The sequence below is a fragment of the Pelecanus crispus genome, chromosome 8 (assembly GCF_030463565.1).
Source record: "Pelecanus crispus isolate bPelCri1 chromosome 8, bPelCri1.pri, whole genome shotgun sequence".
NCBI lineage: Eukaryota > Metazoa > Chordata > Aves > Pelecaniformes > Pelecanidae > Pelecanus > Pelecanus crispus.
In genome coordinates this window covers 46,602,307-46,626,086 of record NC_134650.1, presented here as the reverse complement: position 1 = coordinate 46,626,086, position 23,780 = coordinate 46,602,307, and the positions used below count along the sequence as shown (strand labels likewise).

At 40.5% G+C, this 23,780-nt stretch overlaps 1 protein-coding gene across 2 annotated transcripts in view; it reads right to left on the bottom strand.

Moving 5' to 3' along the window:
- Positions 1–1,171: 1,171 nt before the first annotated feature.
- Positions 1,172–23,780, bottom strand: part of BANP (BTG3 associated nuclear protein) — a 154,693-nt gene continuing 132,084 nt past the window's right edge. For both annotated transcript variants that reach the window (XM_075715834.1, XM_075715836.1), the window contains 2 exons: positions 7,285–7,428; positions 1,172–2,098 (listed from right to left, as the gene is read on the bottom strand). In XM_075715834.1, the coding sequence (XP_075571949.1) occupies positions 2,027–2,098; positions 7,285–7,428 (216 nt within the window). In that variant the 3' untranslated portion in view covers positions 1,172–2,026. The remainder of the gene's footprint in view (positions 2,099–7,284; positions 7,429–23,780) is intronic.

The window sequence follows — 23,780 nt, the reverse complement described above, 5'->3', positions numbered from 1 at the left end:
CCTGAACTCAATTTCATCTTGTACCCGAGCTGAAAAATGCAAAGAGAACAGAATTCTTAATTGCACCATAGCCAAAGACAGATACCCCACAGTTTAAAGGCACGTGCGTTCCCCTTGAAAGCAGAAGATACCCAGGGCGCAGAAGCAAAGCTGGGCAAAACTTTCTGAAGAACACAAGAAAGCCGCTGTGGACAGCATGAATATAGCACAAGAGAGAGTGGTATGCAGTAGCACGCAGCAGCTTTGCCATCCCAGCTTTCTCACTGTCATTTCCAAGTGATAAATTATTATTAAACAGCCATGCTAAAATGTACAGGCCTTGCTTTATTTTTAGGCTCCTATTTGGATGCCAAGCTCTTCAAACATCACCCAGTCTGAGAAACACTATTAAAAAAAGAAACTGAAGAGTAGCCAAATTCTTGGCCTGTTGCAAACACTGTATTCAATAAGCTGTGGTTCAGTTTGCATTGTACTTGTGCGTCAAGAAATATCCTAAAGAGAAGTAGGAATTTACACAAAGTGTAATACTTACCAGGGACAACATTCCCAGAAATTGGGTGTGCTTAAATCTTCCTTTCATTAGAAAAAAAAGTTATCCTGAATTCAACCATGTAGAATTTGTGGCTATGCCCCACTCATTAATAGATTAAACGCATTATAAGCCACGTATTGACAACAACCAAATAGCGAGTCAGCTGAAAAACAAATACAAAGCAACACCTCCCCCAGTAAACTCTCTATTTTTGTAAAGCGTGCACCATTAAGATAATCAGGTTATAGCAAACACGTATCCTTTCCACTCAAGCTTAGCAAATATGAGAATGTAGCTTCCTTGAAATCGCTATCAAATTTCCCATAAGTTTCACTGGAGAGAGGATTTCACCGTGCTGTTGCAGCTTAGATAACAAGATGGGTATCAGACTTTTGCAGCCCAGCTTTTTATGGATGAATCCCAAAGTCAGGTATTGCCACAAATGGCTGGACAAAGGAGGCAGGAGGAACTAAAAGGGAGAGAGCTCAGAAGAATCGTTCACATTTTAAAAATTATTTCACAAATTAATTGTATAAATTAGGATTTTCAGATGCAAAAGCTTAATTAGCACATTTTTCTTGCACTGGAAATTTAGATAACATCATGATCTAAGATTGGTATCTTCCTTATAGACTTCATCTTAATTCTCAGTTTGACAGCAGAGTTTGCCAGATAGTGTCTGTCTTCAAATACCGCAGAACTACGCTCTTACAGCAGAGTCCAGCCAACCCGCATTCACTCCTAAGGCAGAGAGCAACTTAGAGCTGCACTATTCATAAATACACATTTATTTTTCATTAGAAATGCATAATTACAGCATTTAAAAGCATTTTCCCCTAGAAAAGTAGTTAAGCAACAGTACAAACAAAATTGTTAGTCTTCTGCAAATACAGTTTTCATTACACTGAACAGAAAACACCAGCAAAAGGCTAATACTTGCAGTTATGGGATTTTTCTTTTTTTTAAATATTTTCCATTTTTGTTATAAACACCATAGCAAATAAAAAAAAGCTGTTTAAACAGTGAAAAATATTTGAGCTCTTGATCTTCTATATGTGGTAAAGCAAGTATTGCAAAGCAGCAATACACTTCCTAAGATATCTGCAGACATTCAAATGGCGTATTTCACAGAAGAAATGAACAGGATGAAACATTAATTTAGTCTCATGGTTTTGATTCCTTAGACTTCTTTCCCACTTTCTGACAGAATTTTTTCTCTTTAAGTGTACCTAAGGGCAGGCCATGTATTTTTTTTCTGAAGGCCAGATTCTCAACTGATGTAGCGATGCAGCTCCGATTTAAGTAAATGGGTCTGATTTATTCCAGGTGAGGACAACCAGATCATCAGAACTCTGCTATTTGCAGGAGATGTTCGAGGTGTGACCGTCAGTCCAACAGGCATTTCCAATCTCCTCGTGTTGCACGAAGACTACAGCACTTAACTTCTGACCGCGGTTCACTGACATCTCGGTTGACACAGTTTTTGCACTTCTCTTACTGAATTTGAATTGCTCCGTGTTCTATCTGCATCTCTGGCTGGATTGCTGATTGAAGGGTATCAGTGCCCTGCAAAAGGAAACATGAAATCAGTAAACCAATACAAAAGTGCTGTCCATCGGTGGAGCCAAGGGAATGCAAACAAACTATACTAATATAAAGTTCTTGTATATACCAGTGCAAAATCTGCATGGATATCAGCTCTATGACAGAGTTGAAATGGGAATACACTTACAAAGGCACCAAAAAGAACATAAAGAGTCCATGTGAAGACTAAGTAGAGTAATGCCCTTCAAAGGCTAAAATTATGAAATCACGACCGGGATCTATAAAATCACGACTGGCACAAAGAGAGCAAATAGAAACCAATTATTCCCTTGCTCTTCCTAAAAAAGAACCAGCTCTAAAAAGAAACAAAATAAACCCCGTGCCTGGCACAACGTGTGCCGAAGCTGTGGAAGGACTCGTCCCAGCATGATGTACGTGCTGACGGCTCGGGCGTACGAGGCAGAGCTGAACACTGGTATGGAAGGGAACTCCACCAAGGGTGACCGTAGAAAAAGCAGTAGAAAGTCCCGGAGTGACAGAACTATTGTAGTTGAGGAGAGCAAAATTACCTGTTTGCCCTGTGGTTGGAATTTCCCCAGCTGGTGCAGGATATGGTCTAAAACTGCTGACTTTACCCACTGCAGTCTTTCTCTATTTTGTGTAAAATGAGAATAGCGCTACTATAGTGAACTTTTTCTCAAATAAAATTCTTCCTACAGGCCTGATTCTACTCACTTGCCAAGCGAAAACAGTCCTCCATGAAAGAATTTGAAACACTATTGACTTACACTTTCAAGGGAAGCGTCCTTAAAAAATTCTATTAACTGCCTACCAGTAGTCTGACAGTGCTGTGAAAGGATAACCCCACAGCAAACTGTCTTTTTAGCCAAGTTAGTTGGAGTAAGGAAAACTAGATTACGAAACAAACTCCATCTTTAGAGCTATAAGATGAATAGCATTTAAGAACAGCTGTATTGGCTTGGATACAGTCCATCACACCCAATAAGCCTTCCCCTGATAGCAGCCAGTATCACAAGCACAGATAAACTACAAGAAAAGGGCAAGAATTTAATGCTATTTTCCTGCGCACTCCCAACAGAATCCAGAGATCTGCCCTTGATGGATTTTCTCCCCATAAATTCATCTAATAGATGCTTTATGTAACGCCCTGGATACAGAATTATTTCTGCGTTAGTACTTCTGTTACGAAAAAGTCTTACTTGAAGCCCTGCTTTATGCTCTCAGCCGAGTATCTGCAAGATGATCCACAAAGACACAAGGGTGGAAACTCAACTACATTTCCCATCCTTTAGGTTTTACTTTACAGTCACCACTTATTTATTCAAACGAAAATACCGGAGGTTCAAAATTATAAAGCATTGCTCCTACATTAAAGTTTTGTTGTCAGATTATTTCTCTTCCATCTCTCTGCACACAGCTACAAGACTTTTTCCTGTTCAACTTTATAGGTAATTTGGTGTTTATTTAAACATTCAATAAATTAGTGCCAAAGCAGTGAATAATTCTATCAGATTGCTAAATTTGATAGCAGGTAAGTTTTCAAGTGACCAAAGTTTTCTTTCCCATTAGAGGAAAACTGTATTGAAATAATGTAATTATCAAATAATAGCAACAACAGCGCTACTGAATATTTATGCAACATTCAGACCAGAAGTAGAAGTCTTCCCAAAGGGATTAGAAGCACACTTTAGATTTAGAATTACGTTTTTTTCCAAATCTAACAAAATTTACCACCAGCATATGAATTTGAGTACAGAATTAATCCAAATATTCTTTGTCGTTATCATATTCCTTATTTCTAAATTTTGCAAGCTGCTATAAGTAAGAACACTATCGAGACATGAAAACAAGCCAACTAAACCTAAATCCCCAGAATGCATCTGATTTCAAACCATGCCTCCCTCCGTCCATGCATTTGCAATTTTATGCCACCAAAACCCTGGTCATATATTAAGTTTGTGTTTACATATGTGGTTTAGGGTCACTACGAAACCGTCAGAATCGCAGCTATTAATATTTCTGCCTACAGCTAATTTGCAAATGCAAAATCATGCATGAATACATTGAAAATACTAAGCTGAGCTGCGTATTGCTGCCTGCTTCAGCTGAAGTCAGAGAAGGGATTCATTTCAAATAGCCTCCCTCCTACCTTCAGCTTTGCGATTGCTTCCAAAGGCACGGCTTCCAAGAAAAAAGGTCAGAAGACTGGTGTCTTGTTTTCAGACATTAAAGAAATTCGCAGTTGTGGTGTTTCAAACAAGGAATTTGTGTAGGGCATAGCATCCAACCCAGGTGGATAATCAACTCCACTTTTATAAGCCTTGGTCGATAAACAGATTCAAAATCATTGAGACATCTCAGTACCTTGGCAAAGAACTGTATGAAAACAGATAAAAGTGTCACTACAGCCTCACTGACAGGGTTTTCCCTTCAGATAAGACTTTTCCCTTCAGATAAGGATAAGACTTTTCCCTTCAGATAAGAGATCTAAGATGAGCAGGACTATTCCACGGTTTTAGCCAAAAAAAGCTATTGGGCTATCCGTGCAACTCAGGGTAATGCAAATACCGAGTTGGGTTCTCCAATTCATTAAAAGACCCTTAGTTTTTAGTTTGTGTAAACTGAGGAAATATTTATGGCAAACTTATTTTTAGTCTTGTCTGTTTTTCCTTTCATACTCTTCTTATTTCACATTCCTTTTCTGCTTCTCTTCAGCTTTGTATAAATCTCTGTGGTTAACCACAATATTAAAACCTAACACGGTGCGAAGTGTCCCTGAAGAGAAAAGTAACTGCTCCGGTGGCTGCCAGTCGGGCGGGAGACGGATGCCAATGGTCGGACGTGAACTCCGTAACCTCCCGCCCGTCAGAGGTGGCAGCTGAGAAGGGAGGACAGGCACGAGGAACAGACCCAGGAGGAAGTCTGTGGGAGGTAAATTTGAGAATTTCCCAGGCCTGGAGTGAGGACAGCAGCACGAGAAACACCTTTCACTACCTGACGCCTATACGCTTTATGAACTGCATGGGACCAGCAGTACTTGAAGATTTATAAGAAATAACGCACGATCCCTGTAGCAACGCTCTTACTGTCCAGCGTACTATTACCCGTGACTATGAATAAAATATGGAGAAGGTCAGTGCAGAGACAAATACAAAGAGGGAAAAACAACTATTAAGGGCTCATCTTTGTGGCACATCATTGTGGCTGGAAAGCTGCCTGGCCAAAAAGGACCTGGGGGTGTTGGTCGACAGCTGGCTGAACATGAGCCAGCAGTGTGCCCAGGTGGCCAAGGCGGCCAACAGCATCCTGGCTTGTGTCAGGAATAGTGTGGCCAGCAGGAGCAGGGAGGTGATTGTGCCCCTGTGCTCGGCGCTGGTGAGGCTGCACCTGGAATGCTGTGTCCAGTTTTGGGCCCCTCAGCACAAGAAGGACATTGGGGTGCTGGAGCGTGTCCAGAGAAGGGCAGCGGAGCTGGGGCAGGGTCTGGAGCACAGGGCTGGTGGGGAGCGGCTGAGGGAGCTGGGGGTGTTCAGCCTGGAGAAGAGGAGGCTGAGGGGAGACCTGATCGCTCTCTGCAGCTGCCTGACAGGAGGGGGCAGGGAGGGGGGTGTTGGTCTCTTCTCCCATGTAGTTAGCGGTAGGACGAGAAGAAATGGGCTCAAGCTGCGCCAGGGGAGGTTTAGGTTGGAAATTAGGAAAAATTTCTTTACGGAAAGGGTGGTCAAGCATTGGAACAGGCTGCCCAGAGAGGTGGTGGAGTCACCATCCCTGGAAGCGTTCAAAAAACGGGCAGAGGTGGCACTTGGGGACATAGTTCAGTCTAGTCTACCCTTGATTGGTTTAGACTGGACTTGGCAGTGTTAGGTTAATGGTTGGACTGGATGATCTTAAAGGTCTTTTCCAACCTAAACGATTCCATGAGTCTATGATCCACATGGGAAGAAGTATAAAGAAAACTAGAAGGGAATCTTACAGCACAGCACACTCAACATGCCAGGCAGTCTGATCCTTTTTGGCAGGGAGCATCATTTTGTTATAAAGCATTTGTAGCATCCAGGTGGGGAGCCAGCGTGGACTGGGGCAACTAAGAGAGTTTAGAGCTCTGGTCTCCCCACCTGCACCAGCCCACACAGACGGCACTCGGGCAACATGCAACACAGCTCCATCTTTCGTCTGAGGCCCTCTTTGCCACCGCGTAACTCACGTGCTCTAACCTCATACAGCAGACTGATCGGCAGATTGCCTTGCCCGTGGAAGAAGCACTGAGCACTCTGAGTTTCATGCACGCAAAGTCTGGACACGATTCCCTTTATTTCTTAGGCAATTTTTTTTTTCCCTTTCTCCTCAAGAGGCTCAATTTCCAAATGTTTGCAGCCAGATCAGAGTCCTCTACAAAACCGGGTATGTATCGGACAAAGATCCACTCTAGTACTGGCTGCTAAGGATACCATGATATTTTGGCTAGCAAGCAACAGCTTATTTTTCACAACCACTTGGCATTCTCTAGAAGAGAAGCCCGCTAAGTGGGGTTCACAGAAGAACGTGTAACCATCCTCAGAAAAATTTCTGACAACTGTTTTAAGTCAGCATTCTTCTGTTGTCACCAGTCACAGCTTCAAGCCAACGAGAAACTTCTTCTAGACTGTTCAGACACGAGTGCTCAAACTGATTTAAGGGGGGGGGGGGGGGGGGGGGGGGGGGAAGATAATTCCTCCACCATAACTGAGAGGATCACGTCTTCACTTACAATTGCTAACATTGCAACTCCTGTGGGAAATCCAGGCTGTTGATCAAAATAACTGGAAAACTGCTGTCAGAAAGGGAATAACATTTTTAAGAGAAACCTCAGTCTGAAAAATACTTTCTGGATAGATTCCAAGCAAGTTTTTTGTCCTGTCCTTCAACATGGCTCTCAGCCTTCAAGGATGCAGAAGAACAATGATGACCAAAATAACTATCCTCTAGAGGCATTGAGTAAGAACATAGAAGCAGGGATCGTCAAAGACCATTTATACCTTGAACAAAATGATGTTTCTTATTATAGATGGTTTGGGGGTTTTTTTACAGTTTGGAAACAGGATCAAAAACTCATTGGGACTGAGTATTTGTGGATATATATAGTTCATCTAACAGATGTTTCAATCAAGTTAAGTACATTCAAATGGCAAAAAAAAATATATACATACTTGATTAGTCGCGGAGTGGTCTGTCACTGGTGTCAGCTGCACATATTGGACTTGGATATCACTCCCTTGGAGCGGTGATCCATCGACACCCCCTGACGCAGGCTCGGCAGAAGCAACAGCTATCAGCTGAGCACCCTGCAACACCTGCAGGGAAAGCAATGGAGAAAGCAGCTTGTAAACAGCCGCAATCAGAAATGCATTACGAACCACCTAACTGAAAACAGATGCAAACCCAAAGACCATTAAAAAGAAACACAAGAAAACTTGTCTATCGGTAACAGTTGCTTTAAATCGTGTGGGTTTCCGAGAAGACATGGTACGCATATGGAAAGATTCCCATACTAGAGGCTCGCTGCATTTTGCCTTATGAGATTCATAATTCTGTTAATCATTATTGCAAAGACTAAGTGAGCTAGACCGAGCAGGTTACACTAAGAGTGTGATAATGTCAACCGCACACACCAATATCACTGAGTAATGCTTTCACTGTTGCATAAACAGACACAGATCCAAGGTACTCCTTCTGACGGCCAAAGGCATCCAACTTTTGACAATTTATTATAGTAATGTTTAGATCCTTATCGCATATGAAGGTGTAGATTTAAGCGTTACTGTTAATTAATGCTTACTCTAAACACATCTGCATGTGACTGGTGAAGACTGTAAGTCCCCTATAGGCTACAAAAACCAGAGAACAGTTGATCCCTCTAAAAGTGCTTGCTTAAAAATGTTCTTGCGATTAGACTAATTTTAATTTACTTCTTGAAACACAAATCAAACACATGTATGTAAACAATAACAACTCCCCAATCTCATTTTTTAAATTCCGCTAAAAGATACATATTCAGTTTTAATTTCTATATGCCACAAATTATGTCTTTTTAAACTATGGTATTTGAACCGCAGCGAACAAAAGACATCTTTCAAACGAAGGAAAGAGAGCAAAGAACAAAAATAACATCCTTAACAAAGTATGATTTCTCAGCTGATCTGCGGGTGGGTGGCCATGAAGGAGTGGGTAAACCAGAATTTCTCTAGGGAGTGTGGGAGGCAAAAAGAGGTGACCTCCATAAATGACCTTTAGGGGTGTTGTCAGGATTTTATAGGGATCTTGGGTGTTCTGAGATACAGTCAGCATCAAACTGCAAAAGGATGCTATATTTTGTTTTTACAGGAGTAAGCAAAATTCTCTCGTCCTACGGTATTTGTTTTGGAACTACACGATACATGTTGTCAGAACCACATCACAGTCTGTCCTATTCATTACCTGCAGGTCTTAAATGTATTTTTTTCTCATTTGTTTCTGACCTACAAACTTCAGAATGACTGTGAGCAACTGAACAAGCCCATCATTCTCACACACAAACTGGTTTACAGCAAAGAAGCCTAAAACTTCCAACAGTACCAGCTTCCCTGTTTTACCATGTTCTCAGCTGCACACCTTCCAGTGCACTTCAGAAGAACTCCCTTTTATAGCACATGTGCTGGAGAACAGCAAATAATTCTGGTTTATGTTATCTTATACCAAACCTATTAGATTCCTAGTGATAATCTACCTTTGCCATCCTGCCTACCAAAAAAAAAACCCACCAAAACCCCAAAAACCAGCAATACTTGCATAAAATACTTTTTGCTGTCAAATTACTCTTCCCTATTGGTTTCATGCAAATGGTTATGTGCTTTTCCTATTCTGTCTTCCTGCTGGATAAACTATTCGTAATTAAGCTTTCATTCACAAAGAAATGGGAAGCATTTTTGTAGGATATAACGATGAAGTTGAGTTAGTTTTCGCAGAGGTAAAATGGACATGCCAACCTCAGCAGGGGCTGACAAACCCAGGTATTTATGAATTTCCATTGACAAGGTCATGGACCGATTGCTGCTGCTCCGTTCCCCCAACCAGCCAGATTAAAACCAACTCAGCTAAGCTTAAACGTGCTCCAATCCCAATTCAAGCCTATAGCAGTGATAGCTACATACGCTGTGCTTGGTTTCCAGTTGATTAGTTTGAAAAAAACAGATTGATAAATTGGAGAGATAAGACATCAAACATTATGAAAAATGCAATTAGTAGAGGTTTTCCTTCTCTACAGGCTTCCGAATTCACTAGTGGAGGGTGAGTGGCCAAGCACGGCAGATCCATTTCCAGTAGCGTTATGCCAAACTATTTGGGCTTTGCAAACCAGGTGACTGGCTCTGAATTGAATGTCGCTCGGGTATGGTTATTCTCTACCAGTTGCCGCCTTTGTATTTTTCCCTATAGCTAGAAAAACACATTCGGAAGCTTGGAAGCCAGGAAAAGGCCGTTTTTCAAAACTAAGAACGATTTCGCTTCTTTACGCTTCTCTTTATCCATTTGTCCATCATGCACAGACTACTTAATGCATGTTTAAAATCACTTAAAAAAAAAAAAAAAAGAATCTGTCTGGACTTCTGGACTTTGAAAACTAGAAGAAGACCAATCTAATGCTGAAAAAGACTTCTTAGTGTTTTCCACTTAATAAACACTAACTTTAATGGCTGTCTTAGATTTCATTAAATACTGTCTAGCTTGTTATTGTGGTATAACTGGCTATATAATCAGTCACTGAACAAATGAGAATAATAGCAAGAACAGGGAAAAGATCCCAGTCTTAAACCATCTGACTGAACTTTAAATGAAGGAACGAACAACAAGCTCTTCTTAGTATCTGCAGAGTTTATATACAGCACTCTGAACAAAATTATTGTTTTGCAGTTTGTTTGAGTTACTGCACAGCTTCTGAAATTAAGATACAAATGAATGGGAGTAGAAGGGGAGAATTGCCATCTTGACTCATTCTTTTTTTTTTTTTTTTTTTGAAAGGGATTTGGAAATAAAGCTGTTTCTGTAGTCTCAATGGCACAGTACCTTGTGTTTAATCTGCTGAGCCAAAGAGAAGATCAACCCAATCTCAGGCTCAGCCTGGAACATTTGATCCCGCTTCGTACGTGTGAACACCTCTGTCAAATGTGCCATGATGATGACCTGCAGCTTACTAAAGATATCCCTTAACTAATCACACTGTATTCATAAGGTAACACAATTTATCACAAATCTCGGGTGCATCCAGATAGGGAAATCCAACTGAACTGACATTAAAACCAGCAATAAATTACATTTTCTCTAGGCATTACTGGAGATTATGATAAATTTATTATATTTCTGTCTTAGCTCAAAGATACGCTACAAGTTTGTTATGCTGAAGAACTAGGACTGAAGTCACCCCTTGTACTTTGGACAAACAGCAGTACTGATAAATATTTTGCTCAGAAAAAGCCCAACTCGGGCAAATAGTGGCAAGTTTGGTTACAGTCCTTGGATTCTGCTGGCATTTGCAGTTTGGCATTACGTTAACAGGGCGTTCCTCGGGGAGCTGGATAGCAGAGCCTTTCGCAAACGGGGCAGCTCTAAGTACATGGCTTTTCTTTGGCTGCTCACTTGACATCCAGACCAATACCTTAACTTCTCAATTCTTACCTGCCCTTGACTTTAAAATAAAGGAATTGTACCAAAAAAATGAACAACCCACCCTGAAAATGAACTTCTCTTCCCAATTCCACTGGGCTTCTCTAACACCCTGCCTTACTCGTTCAAAACAGGTAACAGAAACAGATGAAAAATAATAAACTTCACTTCTAACAAAATTGATTAATTCCTGCTCTAAACACACACACAGAACAAGAAGCTTGAAGTCACCCTTCCCTTTCACTTGGGCGCAAAAGCCCGGAAGTATCCAACGCGGACCGTCGCTCAAGCTAACTCGGGCTAGTGAGAGTTCAAGCCAATGCTGAAAACGATCCTAAAAAAGACTGCCTTTAAAATTAACAAGGAGACCAAAAAATGTTTTTGTAACATAATTGAGTGGAATGCTAAGAAAAAGTACGTTTGGCCATCTATTATTGCTTGCTGTCAGCGGTAAAAAGTTGTCTTGACAGCGACGAGATCTTTAGCTCTCGCGGAGCCAGAGCCCACTCTTTACATTGCACAATTATTTCCACTGCAAGCATGAGCAATTACACAGCTGGAACACAGCAGCTCGCTAAATCCTTCTGTTCTTTCAGCTCGCAGTTAGAACCACGGATACATGCTTCTCCCCAAATAGAAAACCTAGCGAAAAATGTTTAGCAAGGAAAATCAGAATACTTTAGGAAATGTCTGCAAGATATTTGAGAATATCTTTCAGACAGATGTATTTAAGAATGCTTTGAAGCTACCAATACTGTCAAGCCCATTTTGTGACCTGGCCCGATCTTTGCAATCCTTCACATCCCAAACCTTGTTGCCTCAAAGGTTACCACATTGCATGGTGAGCCTGGTGAGGACAACTCGCCTAAATTAAAAAGCGAGCACAAAAGAGCCCCTTCCCTCACTATTCCCATCACCTTTCAGAGTAAGAAAATGTTCTCTAACACCTTCAGCCAGAAATACAAACGCACTTCTATTCGTTTTGATTTTAAATGGTCCTAGAAGAAGGAACAGTGTTTTGTTCAGATGTTTAAAATGAAGTGTGAACTCTTGGCATTGTTAGTGAACACAGAACCACAGTCTCTTTAACCAAATGTTTCTTTTCCTTAAAGCTCTGTAAGCTTTCAGTGGGAGATACAAGAGCTGACAGATTTGATAAAACGAGCTGAGGGACAGACAGCTTCCCCCTTACCCACTCAAAGCATATTGTGCCCATACGCCCGTTACCTGTCCCTCCGTAGAGCAACGCGAACACAGACCCAGGCTTCCCAAGCAGAACTGCAGGAGAAGCACAGACCCTTGCAGTGGCATCCCACTGACCTGAATCTTTGCCTTTCTCTGTGGTGGGTTTTTTGGTTTTTTTTTTTCTTCTCTTCTCTCTCCACCTTTTTTTCCTCTAGCATTCTCTCTTCAAAGTCTTGATGGTTTGGGACATGCAAGCTATTGAGCCTGAAGGTCCTGGATTTCTATTTTTTGTCCCTTTTTCAGTGAGATGCTTGCCATATAAAAAGTAATAATAAAATTAGTAGTAATAATGAAAACCAGCTACTTTCTCTGCTCCCTTCTTTTCCATTTAAAGACCATTTTAGCCCATAACTAATAGTTCCCATTTAACATTCAACTGCCAGGGCAGGAAATTAAATTTTTTAAAAAAAGATTAAAATGGAATAGGTTTTCCTTCAGTTTCTTCCAAAATTATTCAAGCATAGTTTCCAACCATGGTTCAAGTCGTATCACATCCTCTGCTGATTTTACTTATCACTGAGAATTATTCTTCTAGAGGCCCATAACTTAAAACTTTTATCTAGACCCCAACCTTCAAAAATAGGTAACTGAAGTTAGATAGCTGAAGGTTGTTTACCAAGAAAGTCCATTCCTCAGTCTGGCCCTTGCCAGATTGAGCCTTCTAAAACACATTCTTGCTACTGTTGTTGTGAGCTTTTTTATTAATCTAGGCAAGCACATATGTTTGCCTACCTATAAAAAGCTCAAAACCAAGACACATTGGGATCTTGGTGCCTTTTTTCCATCGTTTCTTCCCATTTCTACTGCAGGAATGCAATAAAAGATGACATTTCTTTAAAAAAATGAGGTTTTGAATCACTGAAAGACTGGTTGTTTATAGACGGTTCACAACCAAAAATCCTGTATCGCTTATAGCCAGCAAGTAACGATTTCAGCAAATGTTGCACAAAAGAAATGAGTTGTGCATAGGAAAAAGGAAAGATCTCACTGACATGCTCTAGCTAAAACATTGGTAAAAAGGACACTTTGGGCCCAAAAGTGTAAGGATGGTTATGGGTTTAGGTGATTCCTAGAAAACAAAAAAATGAAGAAAATACCTGCCTCTCATCCTCCAACACTGTCATTCATCATTGATGGCAAAACTACACGAATACATTCAAATAGCAGCCACAGCTCTGCTGGTAAACATGTTCACTTAAATACGGTAACTCCCTCTAGCTGATTCTTTTCAGTCTTAAAAGTTGTCTTTATGGAGCCTTATGACTAAAAATATCCACGGTATTTAGTGCCAACAAAACATTTTATTTCATGGATTTACAGGCTCATAGATGAGTTTACCTGGGGCAGCTAGACTATATTTAGGTGCAGAACTCAAAACTTTTTAGTATTGGAAATTAATGAGTTCTTTGAAAACATCAGCGGCTTAGGCTAATCAAGGTCTCCGTCACATTGGCATTTACTAAGGAATCTGGAACAGGCAATGCAGGATGCCAAAAGAATGGAGCTGCATGAAAAACCACCAAGATTTTCTTCCCTAAGATTGAAGCAGAGCAAGACCCAACCCTAGGAAACAAGTGCAGTATGGAGGATATTAAAGTAGAAAGGAAAATGGGTAACATGGTCTGCTTCACACTCCCTCCTCTTTAAGCCATCGGTTCAGTTTAACCAAGGTCAAGTGTAATGAAAAGCTCATAGCTGATGGTGGCCGGTACAAAGTTATTCTGGTGATTTTCCAGTCCAGTTCCAATGAAATTAAAGTATTAATGTGACAAAAAGGAGTGGCAGCAAAGGACAGGCTGACCTAACTGTTCTCGAAGAAGCAGTCCTCTTCATGCTACGATCAAGCAGCACTCATTGAAAACCGCTGTGACCCTTGCGCTGTATTTATCTATCCCATATGTCTATAGAGTAAGAATGCGTATAGCCTGATGATGTGTTATCTTTCCAGAGAAATGAATTCACATTCAACCTGTAATTCTTCAGAACAAATACACAGCTGACAATACGGACCGCATCGCTACATGCTGCAGCATACTTTCTATGCTGTACTTAAAATGAAACAAGTATTTTGATAGAACTACAAGACAGTTTGAAGGACTAAGTTTTATCTTCCAAACTTTTCAAAATATTAACGGCAATAAAAGACTGGAAGTTCCTCTTCCAAAAAGATAAGGAAGACAGATGGCTCCCAGTGTTGCCGAGAATATCTGCAGCTTTTCTCCCTCAGTAACTAGTGATGAGAAGCACACCGAGGGGTGAGTAAGCACATGGAAGATGTAACCCATCCTTTAGGTCATTTATTGGCAACGCTTTTCTAAGCAGAAGCCTCCAAAATATGAGGCCTCTCTTCTTTCTAAAGTGCGTTTTTATGGCTGCTGGATGTCTGACTTCAAACTACTAAGATCACGCTAAAGTAAAGGAAAAAGCCAAAATATGTATCACTCACTTTTTCCCCAAAATAATGACATCTATTAATTTCTTATTTTTCAAGCTGAACTTGTTCTGATTATCATGTCTTTATTACCAGCATCACCACAAGAGCAAAAAGCCTCTAGGCTCTGCGTACTCAATAATGTGTTTCATATCCAGCCACCGGAAGGGTTCCAGAAATTCACAGGTTTTTCTATTTTACTTTTACAAAGGGCTGATCATTGTCTAGTTTGTCTTACATGGCATAAACTAAAGACCCTTACACACAGCAATTTCCATGAAAACCACAGCTGCTTTTTGAAGTATAACATCTCTTTCAGAGGCCATCCCATCTTTATTTTCAATGTTTCAATTGAGAGAATAGCATGGAGCATCTAACGTTCCGCCCCATCTTCTGTGTCTTCTCATTATTCCCTGCAGGAAAAGGTTTGGGAGGTGAAATATCCTATCAGGCAGGCCACAAAACGTTCACCGGTATAAAAAAAAGTGATTCGGGAATATTTGTTCTTAGAAAAGTACATTACTTCGCATCTAGCTTTATTAAAAGGCAGGTTGAGTCTATCGTATCTAGTAATCTAGGTCAGGGAGTAAAAATGACCTGTTACTTTCATTAGTTAGCGTTTAATTACACTGCCATTTACCTATCACTAATTATTCATTTTCTTTCATATCTTTGATTAAAATACTGAATAGCAGCAGTCCAAGATATTTGTGGGGAAACACCAGAAAATACAACTTGGAAGGCCTAAAATTACTTTTTGCAATATATCATCTAAACTCTTTTGAATAAATTTAACACTGGCCACGGTTTCATTTGCTATAGGGCTTCATTTTCACATGATCAGAGCAGCATGTTGGAAGTATAAAGAAGTAAGTATACTGTCAATCAAGCTGACAAAACCAAGCCCATTTTTAATAAAACAATGCTGATTCAAATTAAGTATGCTAACATGGTTTAATTCTTTACTAATTACCTTCTAAACACTGCCTCTAAACTGGGCATATTTACTGAATTAAAAACACACTCCTCATAATGTCTGTGCCCAGAGAACTGATGCCGAAGAAAAGATTCAGCTGTGACGTCCCCTTTGCACTTGAGCAAGATACCAGGTGTAGACTGGGCTACGCAGACAAGAAAGGGGGGGGGGGGACACACGACAAAAATACCCCAAGAAAGGGTTCTGAGAGACCCCGTGGCAATGAAGCGACTACCAAAGCTGGGAGTCCCCAGATCATGTATCCTCTTAGCAGGTTCCATCACCCAAAATCAAATCGCTCCACTCACCTGTCCTCAAATATTGCAGTGTAGTATGATAAGGGGTTTGCAGAAAATTACACAGCAAGAGCTTTGGTAACGTAAAGGTAATATATTCCCGTTAATGTCCCAATACATTTTTCTTAAAATAAAAGTATGTTTGGTCTAAGGTAACTGGAAACAGTATAAAAAGAATCCACTGCTCTTAAAAGATTAGGGTATCATTTTGAACTTAATGATCTAGTTCATAAAGCTTTACTTAGAGTCCTTTCCTTACTCCAACAACAACTTGTACCCAAATTTCCTATTTATTTCTTACATAAAATGTGCCAATAGAAAAATAAATTCAGCATATATAAAAGTCTAATATATAGCAGTTCACAGAGAGAGGAACTCTCCCTGCTGTGTATTTCTAAGTGTGCTGAATTGAACCATGCAAAATGTGACCTTAAATCTGTCAAAACTTCGTTAACTAACACCCCTACAGAGTCATATAACTGAGAGCACCTCCTTTAAATTCCCCAAACTAAAAGGCATGAAAAGTGAAACCGATTTCAGCTCTACCGAGTGTGGAAAAATGAAAATAATAATTCCAGAGTACATTTTTATCAGCGGCATTATTTCCTAGCATAACAAATAATAAACCATCTCATCTGCTTTTACTTTGTGCGTATATACCACAGCACAGTTCCGCTCGGTAATGTCTACTCTGAGATTCCCTGAACGCGCCCGTACAAAACCTGGAGAAATGCACAAACGCGAAGCGCAGCTATTGTGGTTACTTAAACAAACTTTACAAAAATGTCCCTCTTTCTGGCTACCGCGGTCGGATTGAGCTCGATAAGCGACGGCAAACTGGCTCGGTGTATTTAAACCATCTGCATCTTCAAAAGCCCGTTCACAACACAGCACCTTGTTTCCCAAGATCTCCGTTTCAGTGATCCCCAGGGAGAGCAAGGCTCAGCGAGCCCCGGCAGCAAGCCTCTGCCTCTGGAGACCAGCTATTCCGCAAAGCCACCAGTACTTTCCAGCACTAGGGTTTTATGGAGAGTAGCAGCCATCAGCGAAATGTTGTAATAGGACCTGAGCAAAGAAAAATGAGGTGCACAGAACTGCGTGAAGTTTGGAAGGGAAAGCACAGCAGAGGTTCATGATCTTTAACGTTCCCTGTACAAGCTTTTTTTTTTTTTAAAAAAAAAAAAAAATTACAAATAAATATTCTGGGGTCTTTGAAAAGCGTTCACATGTAATTTGGTAAACAAACTGGAGAAACATAAGGGGTAGAAAAAGACTGAATTAATATAGTTCATGTTGTCTTTCCAAAAAAACAACAACAAAAAAAACCCAACAAAAACCCCACATAAAACCAAACCCACACCACTGCTCTCACCATCACTCTCTCTCTGACCCTTTCCTAAGCACAGTCCAACTGGAATAAGCAATCTGACCTTTTTTTTTTTTCCCCCCATATACTGTATTTAAAAACACGTAACGTACAAAAAGCCCAGGAGGCTCAGGATCTCTCTCCAGGTTAAATGCATCCTGCCTAAATTGAAGCGAACACCTAACGACAAAGGTGCAGTCGCTAAAAGCGTCTCCCGCTTCCACTGGGTCACACACGTACTCCTCCACGGCAAGCCGGGGTCCCCCAACAGAGGAACAGCTCCTTTGAGACGGGGCTGGTATTGAACACAAAAGCGTAATCAGTGTAATTAAAACTTTATCTGGGAACTATTACGCTGGCTGAAAGGGATGTGAAGTTAATTACTAAGAAATAAGAGCCTAAACCAAGCTTTGTATCATGTGATCTAAATACAATGAGATTATATGAAATCCTATATGTAAGCAGTCCACATTTACATCAGCGGTATTTTATTTTAACTCCGTATCACAGGTAGACGGACAGTAATGTATCTGCCAGCATCACCGGATAACGAAGCAAAGAAAGAGATATTGTCGCAAGATGCCTTGGGGTCATATCCCATGGAAGCCAAGTGGGGTCCCTCCTTTGGCTTCAAGTAGGGATGGGCTCAGGCCCTGTAAAATGATGGAAAACACACCAAAACAAAACACAGACTTCCAATGAAAATACCCTTTAAACTAGCACATGTGCAAAACTTAATTATAAGTAATTGGCCGTTCAACTGCAGATGTAATTTCAGTAAAAATTACTTGGTTACAGAAAGAAGAGTTACCTCATCTAAATTGACTGTATCAAATTCAAGAGGGTATTTGGAAGTCCGAGGCTTGTAAGGAGATCCGTATCGTACCTCTGACATCTTTTGTATGAGGATGCTCAGGAAATCACCCTCCAAGGGCAACCTCTGAAAACAGCTCTGTGGTTAGCTGACAGCTCTTCTCAGATGTTGTGCTTCCCAAACCGCAACCTACAGCTCCATTTCAGTTGTTACCCAACAGGTAGTTTGAGGTATCTGCACCTGCCAGAGTTCCCTAAATTAGGTAGTTTTGGTATTTTGTGCCTCAAGGCAAGGCTCTGGTTAATCAATCTCTTTTCTGGATCTCTCTTCAGGCGAAGCAATGTTTTACACCATACCAGCCTCATGCACGCATATGGAGATGTGACTGCCAGGTAGTCAACCCACCAAAAATTATTTCATATATCCCAATCGCCTTTTGGCAAGAAAGAAAAAATACCAGAAATCTATAACAAAGCATTGTCAGCTCAGCCTTCGACATTCTGTTACAGCTTGCAAAATCGTTTGAGTTAATTCAATCTAAGAACAGTAAATATTATTCAAATCTCTGCCATTGCGACATTTTGCGATGAAATGGCTTACTGTTAGCAGTTAAGTACAACAAATTGATGGCACTACTTCCAAAGGAAAGATTTTTCAAGAGCGGACAATTAAATCTCTCCACGCTAATTCGCTATTTTGAGCAATACTAAAGAAGCCTTTGGCTTAAATGTCTTTTTTCCAACAGAATGTTATTTTTGGGTTTTATTCAACGTACAACTGAGTGCTATTAAGAAACGGCTGGATAGTTCAGAGCAAAATACTACAGTGTCAAAGAAATCTTACTAAGCTGTAGCTGCCGAGTGCAAAAGCTCAAGAAACAAGTCAGACACGAGTGACCCAGACTCCCCCCGAGTGACCAGCACCGATAAAGGTTGCTCCAGTGAGTAATAAATGGTGACTCTCAGCATCTGGCTGGGGGGAAATTTTCTGTTGTGGCACAACCTAGCCAAGAGGGAGAGGGTAACTCGGTCCCAACGGACTGTCTTCCCTCACATCTTTATGTGACAAGCCCCAGCTAGCCTAATAAATGTAAACGTGGCTTTAAATGTCACCCTGCCGGTCCCATCCTCCGGCCTCAAATTCCTGATGGGATTAGTTATGCTTAAAACAAAAGGTCAAGATAAATGCTGAAGTACTTTCACAGCATTTACTATGAAATTCTGCTAAAGTCTTCAGGCAATTTCAGCAGAAACAGCATTCAATCCTTTCATAAATAACTTAAAAACTAGACTTTGGACTCTTAGTGCCGATGAGAGGGCACATCTCCTCTGATGAGGCTAGCAATAAATACGCCACTTAAAAATAGTAAGACCAGATCGCTGAGGATCTACCAGAATCACACACATGTGTTATTTTGCTTAAAACCGTCTAAAACAATTTATCAGTTTCCCCTCAGAATGGTGATTTTCCTTTGATTCCAGAAAGAAAAGACATTTGGGGGGAACTGCAAATGTTTACATCATAACTGGCAGGGATTTTTTTTTTTTTTTTTTTTTTAAATACTAGCAAAATGACATCTGAGAGTTTGGCTCTTGTTGCTAGGGTAACAAAACACTGCTCCTACCGTACACTGCAGGATCCTATTAAGTTGGGGAAATATGGATGGGAAAAAAAAGCACATGCGACAAACGGCGTGAGCCTTTTCTACACAGCGGAACCGAAAAGTTCTAGTATTGGAATGTTCAGGAAAAGTCCTAAGGAAAAGAAAATGAATATGCTACCTCCTGCACTTTAATTACGAAATGATGTAAGCAGCTCAATTTATATCAATTTCTATCAGAAGTCCATGATGGCTTCAAGAGAAAAGCAGAAGAATGGTAGGAACAACCGCAGTGAGGAGTTAACTGTAACTGTGCCTGAACTATAAATCAGAAGCTGGAGAAAGTTCTAAGCCAGTACTTGTCAATTAAAGACTACTTAAATAAGAAAACAGTACTCCTGAGAATTACCTGAATTACATTAACAAGTTTCTTACATAAAAAATAACACTGCAGACATAATTCAAGGAAAAAAAAAATATCCCAGGAAGGAGAAGAAAAAGTGTAAACTGGACAGAAGTTTTGAGCAGATTCAAACACTCGGGGTTTTTCCCTTAATGAACCCAAGCCCTAAGGGAAGATGCTCTCCGATTTGCAGAGATGAAAGGAATCCAGAACTTGAAAGCCTCTGCCTTCTTCGGGTTTGTTTTTTCACCCGTATCTCAAGACAGACAGGAATGACAGATAACTGTAAGATACACAAATCCAAGGAGTTCAATTCATATTACAGTAGGGCATATACATTTGTAAGGCGAATATATACTCCAGAATTTAGGATACAAATAAACATATGAGAGGCTGCTTTTTAGAAAGAAAAACGTACAAGAACACCTGGACTTCTCAAAATACCCGTACAAAAGACTACAGGGTATTGGTAGGAAGAGAACTGAAATACCCAACTGTACCTCTAATCTTGGCTTTTATCTACTAGTAAAGTTCATGTAAAAAGAATCCAAAATAATAGCAGTTTTATCTACTTCATTCAAATTATTCGCACAGAAAAAGAGCGTCGCTGTAAACTGCTCAGCGTGTTCCAATGATGACCAAACTAAAAGCAGATGTAATGTATATTATAAGCTATATATCACGTTCCACCTCAGAAGAATCTGACGTTTCACATCAAAAACATTTTCAGACAATACTTCTCCAAGAAAAGCAATTAGGAGAAATGATTGACTTCTTTCATTGAAGTGGATGTTCTTACCGATATCCACTGTCATTTTTAAAGCTATCATCTTTTGGACAAATTTAGTGACGTTGGACTAACCCAAATCCCCACCTCTGATTTCCACCACAGTTCACAGAGAAGCCACCACGCCCATACACTTCTCTCCACGTGAAGCCGCATCCTTTCCACTCGGCCTCTCCCTCGGAAGCCCGCTCAGTAACGCAGCTTCACACGTGCCTTCCCCTGGGTCACTGCGCTAAGCGGACAAGTGTTTCTAAAGCCCTGGAGGAGAGCTTGGGAACTGGGGCTTCTTTCACTTTGCAATGATGCAAACATGCTTTTTCTAATTTGAAGTCGTAAAATGAAAATGAATCCTAACAGAGCATCAGTTTGACTAAGTTGCGTACTACATGTGCTGGTACTGCAGACGATACTTTCCCAATTTTGCAAACAAATTCTTGGATACTAAATTAATTTCCTCCTTTACTTATTCTTCTCAAGTTGGAGCCAGTAACCTGACATTTAAGAATTATACAAATTCTTAAAAATGTGACTTGCCAGTTACATTCCACATTGAGAAGACAAGTAAAATAATTTTTCTGGTAGTGATTTTCAAAATTGATTTTTTGCTTGCACGTATTAGCCCATGGCATGAAGTTCTGCGACTTTGCTTACATGGGAAAGCATTTTCAGAGAAACTAATATTACTGACGATAACCAAAACTCTGCTGTTTAGAGTTTGAACAAAGACGACTACGAAGTGATTGTTTATCCACTTCGCTTCCTGCATTGCTTCGAAAACTGCATCAAGTAATTCTAAACACATTAGGTAACACATCCACCCCGTTCTGCTATAAATCATTAAAATCTCTTTGGTTTGCGGGTGGAAAACAGTTGGCACAGTAGTTGAGTGCCTGTTCTCCCCTGGGAATTAAACTTCAACCATATCTCTATGGTCAGGGCAATTTTACCCTTCAAGAGCACCAGTCTCGGTGGTTCTCCAAGGCTTTGCGCACTTCTCTGCGAACGCTGTCATTTATTCGCCCATGCGTTCACCGCTTGCGTTCATTTTCCACTCCAGCGGAATCCGTGGCAGACGGTTGCTTCGGGATGTCATTACAGGAACCATCCATCAGGAACACAGACTCCGAATCCTCTCTTACTTTGCTGCAGAGCTGAAAGCTTCACCTATGTGGAGCTTCCAGACGTTAATGGCCTGTGGTTGAACTGAAATCAGGGTCTCCCATACGGCAATATATTTTGCTACCAGCTGAGCCTCCAGGCCAGCCAAAGGTCTTTACTTTCTGAAGCCATATCCAGATAGCATTTGCATACATGTTGAACTTTCCGATCATCACTTGGATTTTTTAAAATGCATTTTTGAACAACTCTCAATTTTTTTTTTTTTTTTTTTTTTTTTTTTGTCAGAAAAGGGAGAGGAATATGGAGCGTGAATTTGAAGCAGACTTCAATGAAAGCTCTGGACCCAAAGCTATTGTTTTCTTAGAGTACACATCTGGTTTTCCCCAACATACTGCCAGTTCTGTAACTCAGTTTAATACCCAGCTGGGATAATGTAAAACTAGCATATAACCTAAAATAAATGCTAGAAGCACATATTTTTGTTCAGTAATACTTGTATGCATTAAGTTCAACTTGACTAATGTTCTACCCACATACCGAAAAGTTTGTATCAATGAAGGGGGAAGAGGGGGGGGGGGGGAAGGAAAAAAAAAAAAAGTCACACCCCAAACCAGGCACCATGCATGTGTGTGGCCACACGAGTGGAAACTAGAACTAAGGCTCACCAGAGCGGCATAAAATCTTGCTTTTAAAAGGTTAAAATTACTTATTTTTACAATCAAAACACAAGTTTTTAAAGCAAAGACATTTAGAATGTGGTTTTCTCATAACATCAGAAAGGAATTATCAAAGCGCCTACCACTAGCGTGTTGCAGGAATGTTCCCCGGGCTGCTGACAATCTTCCCCTCACCAACTCAAAACTTTCTTCTTTCTAGTCCGTGGGAATTACAAATGTCTGCTAACAAAATTTTTAATTCTTAGGAAACTAAGGCTATTGGAGCGCACAGAGGAAACTGCTGAACGAAGAAAGCGGAATCTACGGAACGCTCTCGTATATAAAATCATCTTCTTTTGGCAACTTTGATGTCCAAACCATAAAGCCAAAGCAGCAATAAAAGTGACAACCTGATAATGTCATCCCGAAGGCCGCTGAGAGGTGAGCATGAAGCAAGGAGCACAGCGAGCTCGGTTTGAAAGCAATTCGTAAAATGTTATTAAAGGAGTTTAAAGAAGTGTCAGTGAAAGTTATTCCTTCCTCCAGCCCACTAACGCATGAATTATTTTGACACAGATTATCAGATGTTTATTCACACAGTAACTTTACGTCCTACGGTCTGAGTCTGACTCTACACGGCTGGCTGTTCTTATAGAGATGCATAAAGGCTTAAAATGGATTCAGCATTTTAGAAAAAAAAAAAAAAACAAAACCCAAACATTTGGACTTCATCAAATCTGGTCCCAATACAAATTACAGCACTTGCAAACCAGATTTGCAGCCCTCGCGTCGTTTCTGAGACTGTCTTGGGAGTGTAAAATGCCAAGATACTATTAATATAAAGATTCCATATAACATGTGCTCATAAAAAGCATTTTTTTCATAGCTAAGACAGAACATGCTACTTTTTCTTCCTTAAAAATTCACCATAACAGGCTTCAGCAAAACAAGAGCAGTAAGAGGGCACCCCGGATGACCTTGCTGAAGCGCACCAACCGGCGAGACTCCTTACCCTCTACTCCAGCCGAGTAACGCAGGCAGACTTGGGCCCCGAATTCACAGTCAATAAGGGAATTCTAGAACTATTTCCTCTTACATTTATAATTTCTTTCCAAACACCGAGGTGTTTTTAGAAGCCTGTTCTCCTCCTGGTACCAACATCCTCCTCTAGAAAAATCTTTGGTTGTGTCTTGCTGTAATCACAACAGTCAGAGTGCAAGGACTCCAAACTGCACACTACTAAAGTTATTTCACAGCCTCCATTAAATCCAAGTTTCACACTTTTGCATGCTTTTTGGGGAGGAGGAGGGAAATGG